The sequence below is a fragment of the Octopus sinensis genome, linkage group LG9, assembly GCF_006345805.1.
Source record: "Octopus sinensis linkage group LG9, ASM634580v1, whole genome shotgun sequence".
NCBI classification, from domain to species: domain Eukaryota; kingdom Metazoa; phylum Mollusca; class Cephalopoda; order Octopoda; family Octopodidae; genus Octopus; species Octopus sinensis.
The window spans coordinates 89,173,248-89,197,218 of record NC_043005.1 but is presented as its reverse complement, the minus strand read 5'-3'; the positions used below and the strand labels follow the sequence as shown (position 1 = coordinate 89,197,218).

General features: G+C 36.6%; 2 protein-coding genes across 2 annotated transcripts; both read right to left on the bottom strand.

Moving 5' to 3' along the window:
• Window positions 1–5,940: 5,940 nt before the first annotated feature.
• On the bottom strand, window positions 5,941–8,804 carry LOC115215465 (protein Aster-B-like; the record flags this gene model as incomplete). The annotated part of the gene is given in 3 exon segments (XM_029784628.2): window positions 5,941–7,231; window positions 7,234–8,244; window positions 8,246–8,804. Coding segments are annotated over 3 exon segments (1,821 nt in total), but the record flags the coding sequence as incomplete, so codon positions are not given.
• Window positions 8,805–10,568: 1,764 nt separating this feature from the next.
• LOC115215504 (solute carrier family 22 member 1-like) lies at window positions 10,569–22,552 on the bottom strand. Its single transcript, XM_036505680.1, has 4 exons — window positions 22,511–22,552; window positions 21,079–21,232; window positions 11,861–12,032; window positions 10,569–11,030 (listed from the first exon to the last, which is right to left on the bottom strand). The coding sequence occupies exons 1-4, from the start codon at window positions 22,550–22,552 to the stop codon at window positions 10,814–10,816; spliced, it is 585 nt and encodes a 194-aa protein (XP_036361573.1). The 3' UTR covers window positions 10,569–10,813.
• Between the last annotated feature and the right edge of the window lie 1,419 nt (window positions 22,553–23,971).

Below are 23,971 nucleotides of genomic sequence, written 5' to 3'. Positions count from 1 at the left end.
CATAGATGAAGTGGACACAAACTCAACTGCTGGTCCAGATGGTTTCCAGCAATCCTCCCCAAAGCGTGTAAGCATGCCCTGGCAAAACCCCTCAAGATTCTCTTCCAGAGCTTTCTTGCGAATGGCAAACTCCCAAGAAAGCTGAAGGAGGGAATAATATGCCCAATACATAAAGTGGGAAGTAGAGCAGATGCCAAAAACTATAGGCCTATCTCTCTGACTTCACACATCACCAAAGTCATGGAACAGATAGTCAGAAAGAAACTAATCGCATTCCTTGAGGAAAATAACTTGCTGAGTGATACTCAGCATGGTTTTCGACCAGGTAGGAGCTGCCTGACCCAGTTCTTACAACATTATGACTGGGTGTTGAGGCAGTTACTCAACAAATCAAATGTGGACGTAATCTACCTTGATTTTGCAAAAGCTTTTGACAAGGTGGATCATGGTATGATATGCCACAAACTGCGTGACCTCGGCATAGCTGGAAAACTTGGAGTGTGGTTACATGACTTCCCGAAAGATAGGAGTCAGGCAGTAGTGGTTAATGGAGCCGCCTCTATGAACACACAAATAGTGAGCGGTGTTCCACAGGGCACTGTCTTGGGACCACTGCTTTTTATAGTGGCCCTCTCAGATATGCCCTCAGATATGCCCTCAAATGCCCGGATAGCCACTCATACGAAAGTCTCGCAGAAAATACAGAACCCCAGCGATGTTGCACACCTGCAGCAGGAGTTGGACTCAATCTACAGATGGGCTGAGGATAATAATATGCAGTTTAATGCTGAAAAATTCCAGGCCCTGCGCTACCAGCATCCAAAACTGAATATTAAACTTACAGGATACACCGGTCCACAGGGAATTTCAATCCCAAAGCCTAAGTCTTTGAGGGACCTGGGTATCAACATGAGTGATGATACCTCTTTCCAAGTGCACATTACCAGGATGGCGACGACTGGCTGGCTGGATCCTAAGAACATTCAGAACCAGAGATAAGGAAACCATGATGGTCCTCTGGTGGACATTCGTCCTCAGCCGCCTGGATTACTGCTCACAGCTATGGTCACCCACCAGTGTAAAATTAACAGCGGACCTTGAAACAATCCAGAGAAGATTCACAAAGAAGATCGTCTCTTTGGAACAGCTCAGCTACTGGGAAAGGTTGAAACAGCTAAGACTCTACTCCCTAGAGGGAAGACGGGAGAGGTATGCAGTAATATATGTCTGGAAGATCCTGGAAGGAATTGTGCCAAATTTTGGCATTGTAAGCTACACCAATGCTAGAACGGGACGACACTGCATAGTGCCAAAGATCCCAGCAATGCCATCACGCTTCAGGACCAGCTTCTACAACAGCCTGGGTTTTAAGGGTACACAGCTTTTTAATATTCTCCCAAAGAGTCTGAGGAACTTGCACAAAGTAGATGTAGCAGTTTTTAAATCAAAGCTGAACACCTTCCTGTCGAGAGTCCCGAATGAACCTACCTCACGGCAAGAGGTGCAAATGAGAGTAGCTATGTCAAACTCCATTCCTCACCAAGTGCCACATATTAGAGGAGGTTCTTCGTAATAACAGTGTAGCACAAAACGGCGGTGCATCAGCATGGCCGCAGCTCTAAGCTGAAACAAGCAAAAACAATATATATATATATATATATAATATATATATTTATAATAAATGCATATATTTATAATAAATATATATATATATATAATAAATATATATATTTATAATATATATATATATATATATATATTATATATATATATATATATATATATATATATATATATATAATAAATATATATATATATACATAATATATATATAATATATATATATAATAAGTATATATATATTATAAATATATATATATATAATATATATATTTATAATAAATAAATAAATATATATATATATATATAAGAAATTTATATAAACTTAGATATGTTTTGACCAAAGATTGGTCCAGGCCATGTCTAACTTAATAGCACCACCTGATAGAATTATTTGAATCCTGTTTAATTCAAGTTGTGTTTATGGTCCATTCAAGTAGTGAGTTTTTGTTGGGTGAGTTGTATCCAATAATGGGTGGCTTATCTGGTATTCCTTGAAGGAATCTATCCAGACTCCGTTTAAAGTTGATGGGATCCTTTTCCTCTTTGATCTCTTTCGGGACAATGTTAAATAAGGCAGGGCCTGTTGAAGAAAAGAAATTATGTTGCAGTGTACATGTACATGTATGCTGTGATCTTGAATTGGGCAGGGGACGTATGGCCCGTGGTCCCAGTCTTGGATGAACCTTGAAGCTAATGTTCAAGTTGGCGGTATATTCTCCACATCGTACAAATGATGTACCGCTCACGGCGACACTGGAGAGAGTAGAGTTTCAAGGCTTTAAGGCGATCCCAATAATCGAGAGCAGCCATGCCTTCAATTCGTTTTGTCTTGTATGGGGAGACCACAGTGGGCAGCAGTATTCGAGGTGTGGCCGTACAAAGGAGGAGAAAAGTGGTATGATGACACCTTGTTCTCTTGACTGGAAAGTTCTTAAGATCCAGGAACTCATCCTACGAGCTATATCGACCTTCTTGTTGATGTGTGCACTCTAACTGAGATCGTCATCAACAATTACACCCAGGTCTCTGATATTGTTAGAGGCTGTGAGCGGTTCCCCTGAAGGAAGAGAGCATGGCTGTTTTAGTGAGGAATTTCTTCCAAAATGCATCAGCTCAAATTTTCCCTTGTTCAGTTGCATTTTGTTTCTGTCTGCCTATTGACTCACAGCATATAGATCAGACTGGAGTTGAGTTCGGTCTGCTCCTTCATTGACGATTTGCTGGAGCTTAGTGTCATCAGCAAATATTTTCACTTTGCAGTAATGTACGACACTGGAAAGGTCGTTTATGTAGGATGGAAAATAGCACAGCGTCCCTTGTTGTTGGTGTCGCTGGGGCCAAATCTACAGTTGCCTTGAGAATAGTAATGGCAGACTGTTTGATGTGGGTGTGGTAGTGGTTTTTCTATTCTGGCAGGCTCGTTGGTCAGTGGTCCTATTGTAGTAACAGTAGCAGAGTGTTGTTGTTGTTGTTGTTGTTGTTGCTGTAGCAGCAGTGAAACTTGACTTGCAACAGTAGGGCTGGGTGGAATTGGGTCAGATACTGGTGCTAAACAAGGTGCTTCCAATGTAGTAGTAGAAGCAGTCTGTTGTTGTTGTGATAGTGAGTCCTGGCTTGCCAAGGTAGTGTTGGGTGGAATTAGGTCAGATGTTTGTTGTTGGCTATCGGGTCGTTGAAGTGACCCCTGACCTGTTGGAGTTGGGTCATTTGGTGCACTACATTCATTGACAAGGATGGCTTCTAGTGTTGCCATGTGCGTGTGGAAAATAGGAAATATTCTTACAGTCTCTTTTATTTTACTTTCGATCTGTTTTACAGATCTGTGAAAGGATTGTTTTGCTAATTTTTCAGCTATTTTACTGTAAACATTAGCTTCGTTGTGGTGAGTGTACCAAGCGTTTATCAGTGCAGTGATTTCATTTTCAACCCAGTGGCGTTTTTGAATATTATTGGCCATATTCAGTGGGACAGTATTATACATTGTACGTCAGTTAAATTGATGGCTTGATGTATAATAGTGAATACACCGTTGAAAAGTTTGTGTCGATATATTCGGAAATGCGTGGCTATATCTGAGTGTGCGTGGGAGAGTTCAGTGTATTTAGTACAAATCAGGATGAGCGGTGTGTTTAATACATATCAAGAAAAAAGAATTGTACTCACGGGACTAGTTTTAGAACTAGTCTTGGGTTTAGTTTTGGTTTATATTTCTTTCTCCAGGTTGTATATAGATTTGTATAAATTTATCCTCCGATGGTAGTAAAAGAGTAGAATAGTAGAATTGTAGAATTCAAAAGTTCTGGGACTAAAAACAAGGAGAGTTTCTGCTGGGTTGAGTTGAAATATGCTTCTTTGGCTACTGACTTTGACCGGAGCTATGAAAAGTACGTCTTGTCACAACGAATGCCCAGCTACGTATATATCATAATCATCATCATCATCGTTTAGCGTCCGCTTTCCATGCTAGCATGGTTGGACGGTTCAACTGGGGTCTGGGAAGCCAGAAGGCTGCACCAGGCCCAGTTTGATCTGGCAATGTTTCTACGGCTGGATGCCCTTCCTAACGCCAACCATTCCATTAGTGTATTGGTTGTTTTTTACGTGCCACCGGCACAGGTGCCAGACAAGTCTGGCAAACGGCCAAGATCGGATGGTGCTTTTTATGTGCCACCGGCACGGGGGCCAGGCGAGGCTGGCAACGGTCACGAACGGATGGTGCTTTTTACGTGCCACCGGCACGAGGCCAGTCGGGGCGGCGCTGGCAATGGCCATGAACGGATGGTGCTTTTTACGTGCCACCGGCACGGGGGCCAGGCGAGGCTGGCAACGGCCATGAACGGATATATATATATATATATATATATATATTATATATATATATATACACACACACACACACTTTTATCCTTTTACTTGTTACAGCCATGCAACTGCAGTCATGCTGGGGCACCACCATGGTCCTCTTGATTTCCTCAGTCTGAGGTGTTTCACATCACCACTCCTGTATGTGCCTTCGTCCCAGCTGTTGACCCATTTGGTGTATAAGGGAGTTTGATTCCGCTTCCTTCATCCGTACCTCATGTCGGTCTGTTGGTTCATCCGATATTGTGGAGAGGAGGATGTCTAGTTTCTTTTTGAAGACATCTACTTCCACCTTATGCAGATTTCTTAATTTTTGTGGCAGAGCATTGAAGAGCTGTGCACCTTTGAACCTGAAACTATTGCAGTACCTGGTCCTGAATTTAAATGGAGTGGATGGTACCTTTGGTACAATACAATAGTGGCCAGTTCTGGCATTTGTATAATTCTCAATGCTGAAATCAGGTACTAGCCCTTCTAGAATTTTCCATATGTGAATTAGAGAATATCTCTCACGCCTTTGCTCCAGGGAATAAAGTTGCAGTTTTCTCAGCCTATCCCTGTAGCTCATCCACTGCACTGTTTCAATCTTTTTAGTGTAGTGGTGTTGGACTGCTTCAAGCCCCAGTTAGTTTGGCACTATATGGCGACCATAACTGGGAGCACTATATATATATATAGTGTTTATAAATGACCAATTAGTTGGTTGTTATATTTAACCAACTGACTAGCAAAAAAGAAGTGATATTGGACCGGTGCATGTGTCATTATTGTTGGCATAATGACCCTCCCAAGACACAAGATGCATATGTGTGTGTGTGAGAGAGAGAGAGAAAGAGAGAGAGAGAAACATCCTATTCATAAAACTTAAACCCTGAATATTTTATAACTATACAGAAATTTAAATGTCAGACAGTTAAAGGACATACAATTCTCTACTTTCCATGGCATCTGAAGTCTCATACTAACCTTTTAAAAGATACAATTTTTAAATGATCAGTGTTAATAACTATAGAGTTTCAATATATGCTATGTATTGCTGTGTAAAGGAGAGCAGTGAAAAAGTGTGTGTCTGTGTATGTGTGGATGACAAACAGAGAATGGGAAAGCTCAAGAGAGAAGAAAAACATAAGAAAAACTGAAGGAAAAAGAAACACAGAGTTCATCATCATAAATTGACATTTCTCTGCCTCACACTGACATTCTTACTCTATTACCAACTCCATTACAACTATCAGTATTTCAGCAGCCCTTTTCTTGAATCCTCTCCGTTTTAACCAAAAATGACCATGAACCCATGATTTTTTTTCTTTGTGTATTATTCTGGGGTGACTTTGTTTTCGGGTGCAAATTTGGAAGCGATTTGTTGAGAAATGACATTGTTTCAAGACAAACAAACAAAACTCTTATCACTATAGATTTAAAACTACCATGCATATATCTCACTTCAACATCATGAAAAATTTCATTTTCATTTAATGGAAACTACTTTGAGAGATAACAAGAAATCAAAGTCTGGAGTGGGGGGGGGGCAGGGTTAGAGTTGTGTAGATATGTATGGGTGGTCTGAAAGTTACATTATTGACTAATCTTGTCTCATTTATTTTTGAGAAGGTCTGCTACACTAATTAGAAAAACTAGTATATTATTACTGTTGTTGTTATTATTATTAGTAGCAGAATTATTAATAATAATGTTTAAAAAAATGGTCACTAAATTAACTTAAAAAATGTGAATGATGAAACAGTAAGAATGATATGGAGGTAGAATACTGAGAGAGAGGGAAATGTGAGAGACAGGACGACTGACATTTCCAAATTATATATGCATACATATAAGTATATGAAATAAAAATTTAATATTTTGATTCTGGTTTATAATTTTTCAATAAATAATTAGGATTTTAATAATAAACTAAAATAACATGTTTTCCTTCATTTTGAAAGTTTTCTTTTTCATTTTAGTTTAAATTTAGAAAAGCAAGTCTGCTATAAATGTTTAAATCCAAGATTGATGGTAGTTGCTGTTGTCCCTAGAAACCCCAAAACCCTTTTTACCATAAGTCTAATTTCAAAGATAAAGAGTGATTCTTCACTTAGGATTGTATGCCAAGTTGTGTCTAAGTCCTGGTCACAGTAAGTTTTATATATATATATTTTTTCAAGTCAGGTCAGAAGTAACTGTTTTCAGCAAATAATTTCAAGACCAAGGAAGGAGATGTAAAGAAGAAAAAAAAAAAAAAAAAGGAAAAAAAAAAGAATTTATGATTTTGTTTTGTAATTCTCCTCAACTTTAAATAAAGAGACTGGATGTCAGAAGCAGGAGAGAGGAAGGAGTGAAGAAACAAGCACATAAAATATTCCTTTGGTTGTTTCAGTGAAATTCATGAGAGGATGTCCAGCAGAGTCTTACTTAGACCTGATGTGATGTATGAGTTGAAATGGTCAACGGCAATGCAGAAAGCAGTATCTCCTCCCCACCCCTAGTCGTTCTTGTCATCATCTACTCTGGTGCCGATGTTGTAATGTTTCCTGCAGTTGGGATAATGATAATTTAACTTGATCTACTAATATAACAGCCGCTGATAGAATTTCTCTCCATCGTTCTAGTTCACTTTCATGTAATACTTGTTGTTTTAACAGCTCAGCCCACTCTTCCTGATTCTGTGGGTAATTATCTTTATTTTGAAGACCATTCTTTAAGTATGGTAAATATATTGTGTTGGCATAACTTTCTAAAGACCATAGTTATAAAACAATACTGCATTAAACATGACAAGCAGTACCAATACAAAACAAACTAATCTGATCATTGTGTCAGCATTGAGTTTAATAATCTTTTCATCATTTGATAACTGACTTTTTGAAGGTGAGGAAGGAGTGACTGATTTTGCCTTTGACTTAGAATCGGCACCTGGTCGTTGTACTGGTGTTTCAGATGTACTACCTATTTGCCGACGACGTTTGCGTACTTTTTTCTTTGATACAGAATGACTACCTGAATGGTTCTGTTCCAATTTTTCAGATTCTGCTTGCAATTCACAAGCTAATGAATGAAAATATTCTGAACAACCATGAGCAGCATTTTTCTCAATTATATTTTTTACAATGCGCCACAATGTTTTTCTATAACGTACATCACTTGTTACTTTGAGTCTACATTTGGTATAAGACGCTCTAGTGATGCAATACCGGTGCTCAACATAAAATGATTCAGTGTAAGGTACAGAAGCCATTGTGGTAGAAGTGTCGATGACATACAACATTCCAGGTTGACTCTGTTTGTAACACACCTGATTCTCAGTAGCTGTTGAGTTCTTTGGCTCCAGAGATGCTCCCAGTGCCAGAGTATATGTTATTGTACGCTCTCGGTTTCCATCAGCATCAGGTTCTTCTGGCCAAGGAGGAAGGACAAGTTCATAAGTTTTCCTGACTTCAGCAAAATGCCTGAAAAATGGAGAATCTGTGAAGAGATATTCAAACATCTTGTCCACTGGAATACTGAAGACTTCATTCATGTAAGTCTTAGAAAAATGTTCATGTCCAGTACAGATAATTTTTCCTGTTTCCTCTGAAGGGCATTTAACAGGGTTACAACAAGATGGTAGACCTTCACCGTCATCACTCTCTTCTGTGGTATCTCCAAAATCTGTTAATGGTTCATCCCCATTAACAATGGGATCCTGGGAAGGCTCAAAGGCATCATCAGTAGCAACGAGATCAGTATCATCAATCATTTGTAATGGATTCTGTTTGAACCACATGCTGATCGGAGGAATCAGTTGGACAGTCCTTTCCAGCTATACTGCCATCTTCTTTGGTAATATGTCGATCTCTCAAATAATCAAGACCAGGAGGAGGAACATAATCATCATCACTAGAAGTTAATCCAAGTTCTTCTCCGTAGCTGATGTAAACCCAATGCCATTGCTCTTGCGGTGTCATTGGCTGATCCATCAGGGCATTTTGCCAAATCCTGAACAACATCATAAAAGTTTTGTCTCGAGTCCCAAAAGAGGTGAAAAAATATTTGTCTTTTTCTGTAGCAATTTGTATAGCATTTGGTATCACTCGGGCAGTTTTCTCTTTGGTAATAGCACATATTTCCTTGCATGGAATAGTTAACACAGTTTCCCATCTAAATATGTTTGCATAGAAGCAGACCCAGTTCTGAGAAATGAACATGCGACCATGCACAAGTATGTCTTTTTGAAGCGCACAAGAATAATCTACAATTAACCGTTCATCATTTGGTATTTCTTTGAAAATTTTCTTGTAATCCTCACTGCGTGATTTATAGGTAGGACTTAAAACCGGATATAAACATCATTTTTATATCTCCCAAATGCACATAGATTTTAAAGTTGTGGTATTTTTTTGTTAGTGGTACGTGGAATAACAAAAACGCCGTTGAAACTTATTTGCAAAAAGAAAACATTACATAGCTTCGGCTTTTCGTTCTGGCTTCAAATCCTGCCAAAGTCAACATTGTCTTTCGGCCCTTCGGGGTCGGATAAAATAAAGTACCAGTCAAACATGGAATCGATATAATCGTCTAGCACCACTCTTAACAAATTGCTGGCCTTGTGCCCAAAATTGAAACAATTGTGTAATCTCGCTATTAGTATTTTTCTTTCTTGAATTAACGACAACTTTGAACAAGCGATATAATAAATCTATATATCTATAATAAATATATATATACATATACATGCATACATATATCTCTTTTACTCTTTTACTCTTTTACTTGTTTCAGTCATTTGACTGCGGCCATGCTGGAGCACCGCCTTTAATCGAGCAATTCGACCCCGGACTTATTCTTTTGTAAGCCCAGTACTTATTCTATCGGTCTCTTTTGCCAAACTGCTAAGTAACGGGGACATAAACACACCATCGGTTGTCAAGCAATGCTAGGGGACAAACACAGACACACAAACACACACACGTATATATATATATATATATATATTATATATATATATATATATATATATATATACATATATACGACGGGCTTCTTTCAGTTTCCGTCTATCAAATCCACTCACAAGGCTTTGGTCGGCCCGAGGCTATAGTAGAAGACACTTGCCCAAGGTGCCACGCAGTGAGACTGAACCCGGAACCATGTGGTTGGTAGACAAGCTACTTACCACACAGCCACTCCTACGCCTATATATATATATATATATATATATATATAATATATATATATATATATAATTAAGAGACAGAACCGCCATAAAGTAATTCAATTAAAATTGAAAGATATTATCTATAATAAAATATAAATTTAAATATATTATTATTAATATTGTTCTAAAATTTTCTATATTAAATAATACACATTAAAATGACGACGTGCTTTTGTGACAATGTATTCAAATCAACAATATTAAGATCAATAATCTCAAAGATTAATATTTCTTCTGTCCAACAATATATAGCCACTCTTCAGGTCTCTATAACATAAAATAAATGAGGACGTTATAATTAAACTATACATTTATAAATAATCGATAAGATTTAACCATATTAAATAAAAGTAGGAGCATGACTTATCTTATTGATGAGCATCATATATATACATATATATATATATATATATATCTATATATATATATATATATATATATATATATATATATATATATATGTATATATATATATATACACACACAAAATTTAGAGGATTGACCACTAAAAGTGGACAGCCTGTATGCTAGATATAGACGTCAAAATCGCCATTTTCCACAGAGAATGTGTTCTCAAGAAAAAATTCAGCAGAAAACCAAAGCGTAAAAATAAGCAAGAAAAATGAAAATATACGAAATAAAAAACAATTACCTATGTACTAATTACTTTGGCGATTTTGACGTCTATATCTAGCATACAGGGTGTCCACTTTTATTGGTCAACCCTCTAAATTTTGTATGTAAAAAACAAGTTTTAATCTTCGAATTTTTTAAATATGCTAGGCCACTGGTTTTTATTGATTAATATCAATTTCTACCCTTATTTAATTATATATATATGTATATATAATATATATATATATATATATATATATATGTAGCTATGTGTGTGTCTATGTGTATGTGTTTGTCCCCCACCATTACTTGATGACCAGTGTTGGTTTGTCTATGTCCCCATAACTTAATGGTTAAAAATAAACCAATGGAATCAGCACCAGGCATAAAAAAGTTCTGGGGTCAATTAATTCAAGTAAAAGTTTTTCAAGGCAGTGCCCCAGCATGGCCGCAGTCAAATGAGAGAAACAAGTAAACGATAAAAGATAAAGAATACACAGAAAATGGTAAATGTAATATCACTTACCAGTTTAGCGTCAAAATTAGGGTCCGTTTTCGAAGCTGAGGAATGGTAAACATTTTCCAGGTTTCTACTCTTTTATTGTTCGATGAGGAAATGTTGACGATTTCTGTTTGAGGCAAAACTTTTTCATTCAGTTTGGCGATGTTGCTAAGAATTATGTTGGCATCTTTTGTTCTCTTTTTATTGAGGAGCCATCGGGGAGACTCGTCTAGGAAACTTGCAAATAAAAAACGGAAAATCTCATCAATACAACCGCATATACACACATATATACGTACACATATTCACATACATACATACATACATACATACATACAAACATAAAGATATTGGTAAATCGATAGATTGGTAGATAGGGAGATAGACATTTGTTGAAGGTGCCATACAATGAGACTGAACCCAGAACCATGCAGTTGGGAAGCAAACTTCTTACCACACACCCACACCTGTTAAAAATCAAGTGAAGTCTATATTTAAAGCGTCCTAAAGTACCCGTCCATAAACAACGAATGTTTTCCCCGCAAAATTGGATTCAGACGGAGGTATAGGTGTTAGATCGGAGGTTTGCTTCCCCGAGAGAGATATCTAAACAAAGACTAAGGGTTCCTCACCCCCAACTGCCCTTTGATGGGTTTATGTTTCTCATCCTGGAGGGTGTCCGTCATAAACCCCCACCTCACTCCCATCCGCCTTCCCAAGCAAGCTTGTTAGGGTTGCAAGTTTAGCCGCCAACTATGTGACGAGTTGTACATGCATACAGACACACACACACATCCGTCCATCTACCCATACATACGTCCACACACACACACACACACACACACATATATATATACATATATACATACATCCATACATTCATGTACTCACAGTACATACATACACACATCCAACCATACGTATACATAGACGTCCATACACACATACATACATAGATCCATTGTTCATATAACCATATATGTATATACACATCCATCCATCCATCCATCCATCCAGTCAGCCTGCCAACCAGCCAGCCACCCACCCTTACATACCTTCATACCTACCAGATATAGACGATGGCGAACACCAGTGACGGGATTGATATTATGATCATCAAAGTCTTCCAGGTCCTCACAAAGTAAGTCAGAGGAAAAATGATCACTAGTCCGGTGGCAAATATCATGTGGGTGGCCACGTTAGATTTCATTCTATTGTTCGCCGAAGAGACTTCAGCAGCTGGAATTTGAAACAATGATGACAACATTTAAGCAAGATGATGATATAAAGAGGGAATTTATAATATACACACACATGCACGCGCATATGTGTGTGTATATGTATATATATAGATGTCATTAAAACACTTGTCTTTAACCGAATTTGGTTAACAATATCCAGCAATCAGACACCAATCAATGCAAGTAGAATACACATCGAAAGTAATTCCTTACGGATGACGAATAGATCTAAATAGCATTTAGAAGAATTTCAAGAAATTCAGAGTATTAGACCACAAAACTAGGGATAGAGAAAATCACATCTTTAATTGTTGAATTCACCAAAGAAAGCCGTCGACCGTTTCTGTTGTATCGCCATATATAGATTCAAGGAATATCATTCAAACTGATACATCTGAAAATACATGTTAACACGTTTCCAAGGTAATCATAAAATTAGTTAAATGCAAAGTGAGCATAGGCGCAGGCGTGGCTGTGTGGCAAGAAGCTTGCTTGCCAATCACGTGGTTCTGAGTTCAGTCACTCTGCGTGGCACCTTGGGCAAGTGTCTTTTACCATAACTCCAGACCAACCAAAGCTTCGAGACTGAATTTGGTAGACGGAAACTGAAAGAAGCATGTCGTATATATATATATATATATATATATATATATATATATATATAGGGAGGGAGAGAGAGAAAGAGAAAAGATGAAAAATACTAAAATATTTTCTACCTTATATATATGTGTGTGTGTATATATGTATGATTGTGTGTCTTTGTGTCTGTGTTTGTCCTCCATCCCTGCTTTACAACCGATGTTAGAGTGTTTGCTCCCTGTAACTTAATGGTTCAACAAAAAAGAACTGATAAAATAAGTACCAGGCTTTTTGATTTGTTCGAATAAAAACATTTCAAGGTGCCCCAGCATGGACGCAGTCTAATGACTAAAACAAATAAAAACTAGAAGTGGAGAAAATATCTCCGGTACACAAACACACACTAGGAGAACGTTGAAAAGAAATATAACATTCTAAGAAAAGCCAACCTAGCATTAAACCTTTGATTACATCAGTCGATAACGAAAGAATAAAAATAAACATATGAATTCTACGTCACGGCATCCAGAAATATTGAGATCCTACATCACAACAATCAGTTATCTATATATTAAATATACTAAACATTTTTAGAAAAATCATGCTTATTATATAAAATGCAATTGTAATTAAGAATCGAAATATTTAAATGTTTTCCAAAATTTGCGACATTTAATTGTAAAATTACCATTAAAATTTGATAATGTTAATTTAGAAGTAATTACATAATACATTTGTTTTCAAGGGAAAGATCACGTGTAGAATTTCCAATATTTTACAATAATGGAACACTTTAAATCATACTTAATGTTCCTGACTTTTAAATCCCAAGTGATTTTACTAAGATTTGTAGAATTACTTTTTCATCTATACTTGAATGACACTGATTATGAAATCTAGATTTCCAATTGTTTGTAGATGAACCTGTGTAATAATAATTATGATCCCCTTTTATTACCTTACATTGATACACAATATTTTTCATTAAGCACTGATTTCCTATAGGACAAACGATTGTGGTTTTAGAATCACACAGGCATTATTCACTTGTATTTGGTATTCATGATTAAAAGAAGTTTGATTAGTCCTCATCTCAGAATTAGGTGCTAAGGCAGGATTATTATTATTATTATTATTATTATTATTATTAATATTATTATTATTATTATTATTTTTTCCTTCTTTCTTCAAACTCTCTTCCATTTCTCGTCCATACATCTAGGGCAGAGAAGGACATTGTATGCATTCCCAGATTACACGCGCAAATTCACAGATAAAATATGTATTTAAAAATTAATAAATAAATAAATTCATGGATGGATGTTATTTTCACAGCGATAATGCTCTTCTCAGTACATGAGCCGTTCCAGTTAATACGATTTTTTGCACTTCCTGTAGGGATGGTGAGCCTGGAATTATTTTCAAATAGGTTTCAGTACCTTTTTTTATCATTCCTAGAGATCCTACAATCACTGGTACTGTAGTCGCCTTGAGATGCCACAGATTTTTTCAATTTCTATTAGCAGGTCTTTATCTCTCTATATATAAACGGCAGTTTGTCTGTGTGTGTTTCTGTGTGTCTGTTAGGTTGTACCCTCACCCTGACCACGGCTTTCAACCGATTCTGATGAAACTTGACACACACATAGCCCAATGTCATAATTCAAAACTAACGCAGCGAAAATTTTGAAAACACAAACCACAGACTGTCTAGGGGACGCAACTCGACCTTTTTAACTAAAAAAATTTACCATCATTTTTTTTCCAGTTTTTGGCTATAACTCTCTAAAAATGCTTTATAGTTATTTCCCTTACAAACCCGAGCAACGCCGGGCGATACTGCTAGTATTTACTAATCTTGTCAAATTCTTTCGCCGCTATATTGTGATCACAGGGAATACTCATGTCAATTTATTAATCCTTTTTGTCTGATCTTTTATAATAATATCCAGTTTATTAGCTTTTATAGTCTTGTCGGTCTGCACGGGGAAGTCCCATAGAATCGACACATTTTCTCCCTCAGTCACAGCTTCAGGATGATGTTTATACCATTTGTTAGCGGTTTTGATTTTATAATGCCGACATATTATCCAGTGTAAATACTGGCCAACTCTGTCATGTCTTGCTTTATATTCTACAGGTGCTAAGACTCTACACCCTGAGATTAGGTGGTCTATTGTTTCAATTTCATCGTTAAAGAATCGGCATTTTGGGTCAGCTCCATTTTTCATCACTTTGGCTTGGTAGTTCCAGGTAAATAAGCTTTGGTCTTGAGCAGCTAATATGAAACCTTCACTCTCTGCTTTTAGCCCTGAGCTTCGTAACCATTGGTGTGTGTGTTTCTAGTCGACATCAGCTTATTTGCTACCGGCCACATACTTGCCATGGAGAGGTTTCTGTTCCCATCTGCTAGCTAAATTTTCATGTGCTTTTGTCTTTGCAATTAATTTTATTTTCTTTGCAGCTGCAGTTGGCGTATTTCCTTCAGCCTGATCAATCTGGTGGGTATCTAAGAGATCAGCAGCGAATTTTTTGCTCTCTTTGAGAATAGAGTGAAGTCTTTTCAGTCTTTCATGTTTTCAACAAGTTTTAGCATCCAATCGTTGGTTGCTTCAAGGTATTTAGCCAGTCCGATTGTAGTGGTTTTGTATGTAAGTTCAAGCTGGATCAAATTTCGACCTCCCTGAGCTCTGGGAAGGTAAAGGCGATCCACGTCTGCCTTTGGATGGTGCATCTTATTACAAGTCAGTAGCTTGCGGATTTTTCTGTCAATTTTCATTATTTCACTGGTATTCCAGTTAAGCAATTGAAGCTATATAGAACAACTGGTACTGCTAAGGAATTTATGGCTAACACCTTATATGCATTCAGCTTAGACTTCAGGACTGCTCGAACTCTTCTATAACATTCTTTCCTAACCTTCTCTTTCATGCTTGCATGCTGGATACCAGAGCCTTCATTTATTCCTAGGTATTTATAGGTTTGTTCCTACTCAAGTTCCTTTATTACTATTTCGACATCTAATTCAATTGAACTAGAATTTACCAATTTCCCTTTCTTAAAAGTGGCTTTGGCACACTTTTCAAGGCTAAACTCCATCCCGATATCATCACTGAATCTTTTCACAGTATGTAATAATCCTTCAAGCTCTTCATCATCTTTGCCATATAGCTTTAAGTCATCCATATAAAATAGATGGCTTATTTTTCTGTTGTCAATTTTGTAGCCATATCCTGTTCTATTCAGTTCACTTGAGAGTGATATTAGTGCTATGCAGAAAATTAGTGGTGAAAGTGAGTTACCTTGTAAAATTCCACAGTTTATGCTAATGTTGTTTGAGTGCAATACTCCATTAGAATGATATAATTGGAGCTTCGTGTTCCATAGTGACATATTATACTTTAAAAAATCTGAAATCACAGGAGAAATTTTGAAAATGTCCAGCGATTTCAGAATCCACGAATGTAGTATGCTGTCAAAGGCTTTTTTTATAATCAATCCACGAAGAGCTGAGATTTCTGCGCTTGTTATGGCAGTTCTCAAGGATCATGCGATTAATTAGGATCTGATCTTTGCATCCGTATGAGCCTCGTCTGCATCCTTTTTGTTCCCTACTAGAATATGTTTTCCCTACTAGAATAGATGTCAAAATCTTATAGGTAGTAGATAAACATGTTATAGGCTGGTAGTTTTTGGGGTCTTTCGTTTTGTTATTTTTGGGGAGGAGGTAAGTAATACCATTTGCCATCCAATGTGGTGTTTTTTCCGGGTCTTTCATAAAACTATTAAATAGTAATACTAACATTTTGTGTGCTGACGAGAGTGATGAGAGCCAGAAATTTGGTACTCTATCAATACCAGGGGATTTCCACTTATGAGCCTTCGTTAGTGCCCTCCTTAGGTAGGCGATTGACATGTCTTCCCATACCTGTTCTTGTAGATTTTTGCAGTCATCTTGGGTGCGTTTGATCCACTCTGCATTTTCATTGTATGGTTTCTTTGTATGGTTATTATTATTATTATTATTATTATTATTATTATTATTATTATTATTATTATTATTATTATTATTATTAAATCTAGGTGCTAACTGTTATCAGAATCGGAATTAATTTTACTTATAGAAATCGAAATCTACTTTAAAAAAATTATCATTACAATTAATTTCACAAATCACACTATCGATTCTAGTCTTCTTTACAGATTATGAGTTACGCTATTCTCTAATTTCCCGTTTGTTATGTGCTGCTAAAATCTCAGCTAAATTTCTGGTGGTTGAATACAAAAGTTTTATACTATGGCGATTAAATAATTTCCTGTATATATTTGAAGGTGGGAAATATTTATCTAACGCAGCAAAGAACTTTTAAGGAATATTGGTAGCTATTGAATATGTGAAAGGTGCATTATGCCATATAATATTCCTTGATTCATTTGTTTTATTATTTATATATATGCTTCCTTTTGTATTAACATTATTACTATTTGATTTTTTTCTCACTGTAAATAATATTCTTAAATTTATGTATATCAATAGATTCTTCTTCTTCTTCTTCTTCTTCTTCTTCTTCTTTCTTCTTCTTCTTCTTCTTCTTTTTCTTTTTCTTCTTCTTCTTCTTCTTCTTCTTTTCTTCTTCTTCTTCTTCTTCTTCTTCTTCTTCTTCTTCTTCTTCTTCTTCTGTTTCTTATTCTTTATGCTAAGCATATATTTGGTATCTACAGAGTTGGATCCATGCTTTTTAATAATGCGTTCATCTTCAAAACTCCGATCACATTTGTATCATTTTTCTTCTTGCTTTTATTTACCTTAGTTAAAGAAGATTGTTTGATGCTTTTATTTCCATCTTTATCTTTTTTACACTCACCTTCATGTTCCAGTTTATTTAATATTCCCAGAAATGACAGAATAAGTTCTCTCAACCTCTGGAACATCCTTAGTGAAACGTGTGGAAATGTATATATATATATATGTATATGTATACATATATATATATATATATATATATATATATATATATATATATATATATATATATATATATATATATATATATATATATATATTATCTAGAGGGCATTACTATACATAAATGCCACACGCTAAGAGGGACTCTTAAAGTCAAAATTACCAAAATAAATAAATTTTGGTAGTTTTGATTTTCAGAGTCCCTCCTAGTGTGGCATTTATGTATAGTAATGGCCTCTAGATAATATAAATAAATATATTAAGAGAAAAATTGATGTTTTTTTTGTCTCTTATGAGGTTTTTTGTGCTAACTACTTGATAAATTCTTATAAAGATTTTATCCTATTTTTAACTTATATATATATATATAATATATATATATATATATATTTCAATTCGAAAAATCACTTAGTTCAATTTGAAAAATCCACCAGAATGGACGAAAGCGCTAATATATGATATATGATATAAGTTATATGATGTATAAAAACATGTAATATACAAATAAATATCTGTGAATATAAAACCATCCGAATTTCTGAGTACCTCATTTCTTCTAATATACAATACCTGTACATCATCTCCAAACACATATATGTATGTGTATGTATGTTTATGTATGTATGTATGTATGTATGTATGTATGTATGTATGTATGTATGTATGTATGTATGTATGTATGTATGCATACAGATGTATACTTTGATGCTTTTATACTTTGATAGGTTTCAGCCAGTATTGGTCCAGGCCATGTCTAACTTAATAGCACCACTTGGCAAAGTCATTCAAACCAGGAATCGGACAACATGGCCAGCTCAAGTAGAGAGTTATTGTTTAGGGAGACATATCCGGGTGTAGGAGGTTTATCCGGGATTTTTTAAAGGAATTTATCTAAAGACTTCTTGAACATTATGGGGTCTGTTTCTGCTTTAATATGTTTTGGTGTAATGTTAAAGAGAGCGGGGCCAATTGAGGTGAAATAATTGTGCTATATAGTTATGTGATGCGAGTATGATTTTTGTCCTGGGCAGATAGCATGGGGCCCAAGTCTTGGGTGTATCTTAAAGGTGATGTGAACATCATTTGGACAATGCTTATTGAATATTTTCCACCTCATGCAGATGATGTAGTGTTCACGGCAGTGGTGGAGAGAATAAGGTTTGAACTTTTCTAGTCGACCCCAATAGTGAAGGCCTGTCATGCCATCTATCTTTTTTGTAATTGACCTTTGCAGTGCTTCAGTTTTCATGATACTTTGTTTCGTGTAGGGAGACCACAGTGGACAACAGTATTCAAGGTGGAGGTCAAAAGTGGAGAAGAGAAGGATAAGGGAGTGGATATCTCTTGACTGGACAGTTCTGAGAATCCAGGATCACATTGTGCGGGCCATATCGACTTTGCTGTTTATATGTGTGGCCCAGCATATAATGTTGTTCACAATTGCTACCAAGTCTCAGATGTTGTTGGATGCCATGAGAGTTTTATCTGAAATAGGATACCCCGAGTTTCAGGGTATCCTATTTTCCGAAGTGGAATAACTCAAATTTGTCCTTGTTCAGCAGCATAATATTCTTTCCCGCCCATCGGATTATTACAGCCAGTAGGTCTGACTGATGGCATGTCCGGTCACCCACTTCTGTGACGACCCTCTGGATCTTGGAATCAAAGATTCTTATGTTACTGTGCTTGATGATGTTAGTAATGTCATTGATATAGTGGGCCTGACACAGTGCCTTGAGGAACACCACTACTGACTTTGGCTGGCGTTTGATTTTACTGTTTCAACTACAACGTGATGGGTTTTGCTTGTCAGGATCCATTGTAATGACTTTGCAGAGACACGAATTTTGGATAGTATTTTCCAAGAGGATCTTATGATCCACTCGGTCAAAGGCCTTGCAGAAATCAAAGTAGATGACATCAGTATCTGATTCCTCTCCCAAAGCTCTCAAAATGTCATCAAAGTGATGCAGGAGCTATGTTAGACAGTTCCGTCCATTACGGAACCCATGTTGGTTGGGGTTCAGCACTCTGTTGCTTTTAAGAAAGTGGATTATCCGTGATCTCACCACCTTCTCAAATATCTTGATAATTGAGAGGTGAGTGAGATCAGATGGTAGTTCGCTGCAACGGGACTTGTTTCCCTTTTTGAAAACTGGGACAACAGACTGGAACAGAAAGTTTTCAGGAATATAACCATCATCCAGTGAGTTCCTCCACTCTTTAGCAAGAGATGCAAGTTGGTGTCGGCACACCTTCGGGGCACAATCAGGGAACCTATCAGGGCCTACTGATGAATTGTGTTTGATTTCGTTTATTGTCGCTAAGACATCATGGGCACCAAACGTTATGTCCGATATAGTGCGTTGATACAGTCCAGATCGGCCATATCAGGGTTTCTTAAAACAAAGCAGTACTGTTTCTGCAGTATCTCACTCATGGTTTTGGCATTATCTTGGAGATTGCCAATTTCATCAATTAGAGAGTCAACAGTGGAGACAGTGACCCTGTTTTGTTTTCGCAAAACAGAATAACTCTTTGGGGTTGAGTTTGATTTTCTCAATGACACATTTCTCCTCAGCTGTTCTTTGGTTATTGATGATGGCCGTAATGCATCGTTGGAGGTTATATGTTTTTTTTATTCGAGCAGGGTGATAGCTGTCGAATATATATGTGGTTGTCGGAGGTATTTTAGTTTGTTAATTTTTTTCTTTGTTCTTTTTATTTTTCTGATAATCGTTTTTCTGTTTTGGGGAATTCTGCACTTAGTTTCCTTAATAGGTCTCGGTGGGATGTGTTTAGCACATATGTTTGTGACGGTGTGCATGTGTCAAAGACCACTCAACATGTGAGAGACCATTTATGATTGCGCCCCAGTCGGCATCATAGAGATCCATAGTATCTAATGGGTGGGCTGGAGAGAGGTCGCTAGGGTTAGCTTTCGGCTGGAGAAATCTCAGATTACAGAGAACCATGTCATGGTCTGAAAGAAGGGTTTTTTCCCCACTGAAATATTGTGTATTGTGTTAGTGAGGTTACTGAATACAAGGTCTAAAATGTTCTGATATCTTGGTGCAAAGATAAGTGGGGATAAGAAAAACTCATTCATAAAGTCGAGAAGTGACTCTACTGCTTCTTTGTCAGCAATTGAAGTGGGAGGGTCTGATTTCAAACTGTTTGTAGACCAATCAGCACATGAAGCTAGCATGCCTCACTGCACATGCAACCATGTGCTGGCATCTGTTGGCGTGCTACAGAAGTAGTCCGGGAACTTTTTGATACCACTTCGTATGTGTTTGCGTAACCTGTGCTTTTCTGTTTTGCCATGACTATTGCCCTTCCACTCAGAGCAACGTAATATTTCTTTTCAGTAATGGGATGAACTAAAGTAGCTGATATGATTAAAACCCCTCAAAGGTCTCTTTCTAATGGAAGGGAGCAGATAAAGAATAAGAGACAGAAAATCATTCAATTTTAAAAATGGACGTTGTTTGCTTACCAAAGACAACTGAGGGAATGTAGGATCCAGAACCACCAACCGCATTGAGAAAACGTAACACATATATGGCATAAATGTTGGAGATTAAAGCATTTGCTATTCCAGATGACCCTTGCAAAAATAAACACACAATTATCACTTTTTTGCGACCAATCTGAAAAACATTGAAGAGAAAAACTTAAAAATTCATCTGATTAAACACACACGCGCACACACACGCACACACACACACACACACACACACACTCACACACACACACATGAGGTGTACTCAAAAGGTATCCAAATCTAATGTTTTTTCCTCCAAATCTAATGTCACGTGGGCAAAATACTTTGGATGGGGGGATAACACTGCCCTTCCTGCGCCTGTAGGTTGCATCAGTTCTCGGCTGTTATGCCTAAAGTACAGATATGTGGTTCTCACTCTGATTTTCGTCTTACCGTCAGATGGCCAAGTGCACCAAGCAGAGATATTGCATCATGTTTGGCCAAAATCTTGGGGGTACTCAAGCTCAAACCATCCAGAGAATTCAACAAACCATTGGCGATATGATACCATGGACAAAACTCAAAGTAAGGAGTGGTATAACTGTTTCAAACACGGCTTCTACTGAGTGGTGAGGGAGGCATGTGAAGGCAGGCCATCCACAAGCGGAAACGAGGTGACTGAGAAGATTCGGCGAATAGTTATGGAAGGACATCATGTAACAATCCAGGAAATTACTTATGAAATAAGTTATCCATGAATTCCATAGAATCTTTAAATCATCAAATCTTTTGTCCCCCATTTTCCCTTTTGTGTAATTACTTTGGTGAAGAGTTCTTTTATATTATTTGCTTATATTTTCATATATTTTTTGCATTATTTTTACTTCACGTCTTTTTATTTCTTCTTGTTATTTTGCTTAAATTAAGGATGGGGAATTCCTGAATTTCTTTCTAGCATTTGAACTTAATTGATATGAGGATATCCAAATGCGATGAACATTTTTTTTCTATAATAATAGCAACACAATATATCTTCACTTTGATATTTACTTCTATGGCCCAAATCCATGTAATTTCGTCCAATTCTGGCCTTAAGTACACTGTATATATAAAGAGTGGACTTATTGTGTATATTTAAAGTTCAACAGTTGATATTCCGCTAATCAGATGAGCTAGCTTCTTTATTTGCTTTAATTTGTGAAGAAACGGTTGTACTGTTTATTCATGTGTCTTTTACCTGTTTCAGTCTTTCGACTGTGGCCATGCTGGGGCACTGCCTTGAGGAATGTCTAGTCAAATGAAACGATCCCAGGACTTTTTTCTCAAGCCTGGCACCAATCTTATGGTATGTAGAAATTTATAAACGTTTAGGTATTTCTCAGCCAGAGTTTACCATCTACCTACATTCTTTTGTTAGAAACAAAACGTTGAGGCACCCAATTACCAAGGACTTGAATACTGGACTTTGTACCTTTGACCTTTGCATTGTCAAATCCAATACATCCAATAATACTAAAAGCAACAACAATACTCTCACAACTCGTGCCTATCTAACAAAAGAGAAACACCTACACACTTGTCTACGTTACTTATATTGGATGGACATTTGTCCTCATCTTGTTTGTTGTTAACACAACGTTTCGGCTGATATACCCTCCAGGTTTCATCAGGTGTCTTGGGGAAATTTTGAACCTGGGTTCTCATTTTTCGATGTTATTATTATTATTATTATTATTATTATTATTATTATTATTATTATTATTATTATTATTATCATTATTATTCAGGTCACTGCTTGGAATCTAATTTGGAATCTTGTGGTTAGTAGCCTGCACTCTTAACCACTATGCCATATGCCTGGGCATATGGCATAGGGGTTAAGAGTGCGGGCTAACCCCAAGATTCCGAATTTGATACCAGGCAGTGACCTGAAAGATAATAATAATGATAATAATAATAATAATAATAATAATAATGATAATAATAATAATAATAATAATAATATAATAATAATAATAATAATGATAATAATAATAATAATAATAATAATAATAATAATAATAATAATAATAATAATAACATCGAAAAATACTTTAGGAATGAGAACCTAGGTTCAAAATTTCCCCAAGACACCTGATGAAGGCTGGAGGGTATATCAGTCGAAACGTTGTGTTAACAACAAACAAGATGAGGACAAATATCCGTCAATTTTAAATAATGTAAATAATGTACATAATTCCTCATCTCTTTAATATAGAACTGTATTACCTACACACTTGTCTACAAATTTCTACCTGCATGAATAAATTCTAAACAATAACATCTTCCCAATTTAATCAATAAAAATTTCTCCAAAACACCTCTCCATAATAACTAGCCATAAACACGTGATTATCACTCCACTCAAACCGACAGACCCAAGGAAGATTCTAGCTCAAGAGACTATATAAAGGCAAGACTAACTCTAATGTATTGCAGTCTGACTATGGCTTAGCTACCCGAGACTTCGAAGTCACTGTCAACAACATTCTTGCTTAAGAATAATAAATATTCATTTATATATATAAAAATATATATAGGCGTGTGTGTAGAATCATCATTATTTCTAATTCTCTCTAAAGGAGACTATGGCAGCGGTACTGCATATTAATAGTTATCGCCAAGCTAATATGGCAGTCCAGATAAATAGGACAAGCCATCAGCTCTAAGCTAGCTATGTGACACACAAACCTGTGTCCATTATAAACTTCGAACAGGGAGGTCAGCAGCTTCCCCTTGCTGGTCAGATAAGAGGCAAACACCTCAACACTAGTCTGTGGATGCCAGCCCAGCAAGGGGAAGCTGCTGATCTCCCTTGTTCGAAGGTTATAATGGACACAGGTTTGTGTGTCACATAGCTAGCTAG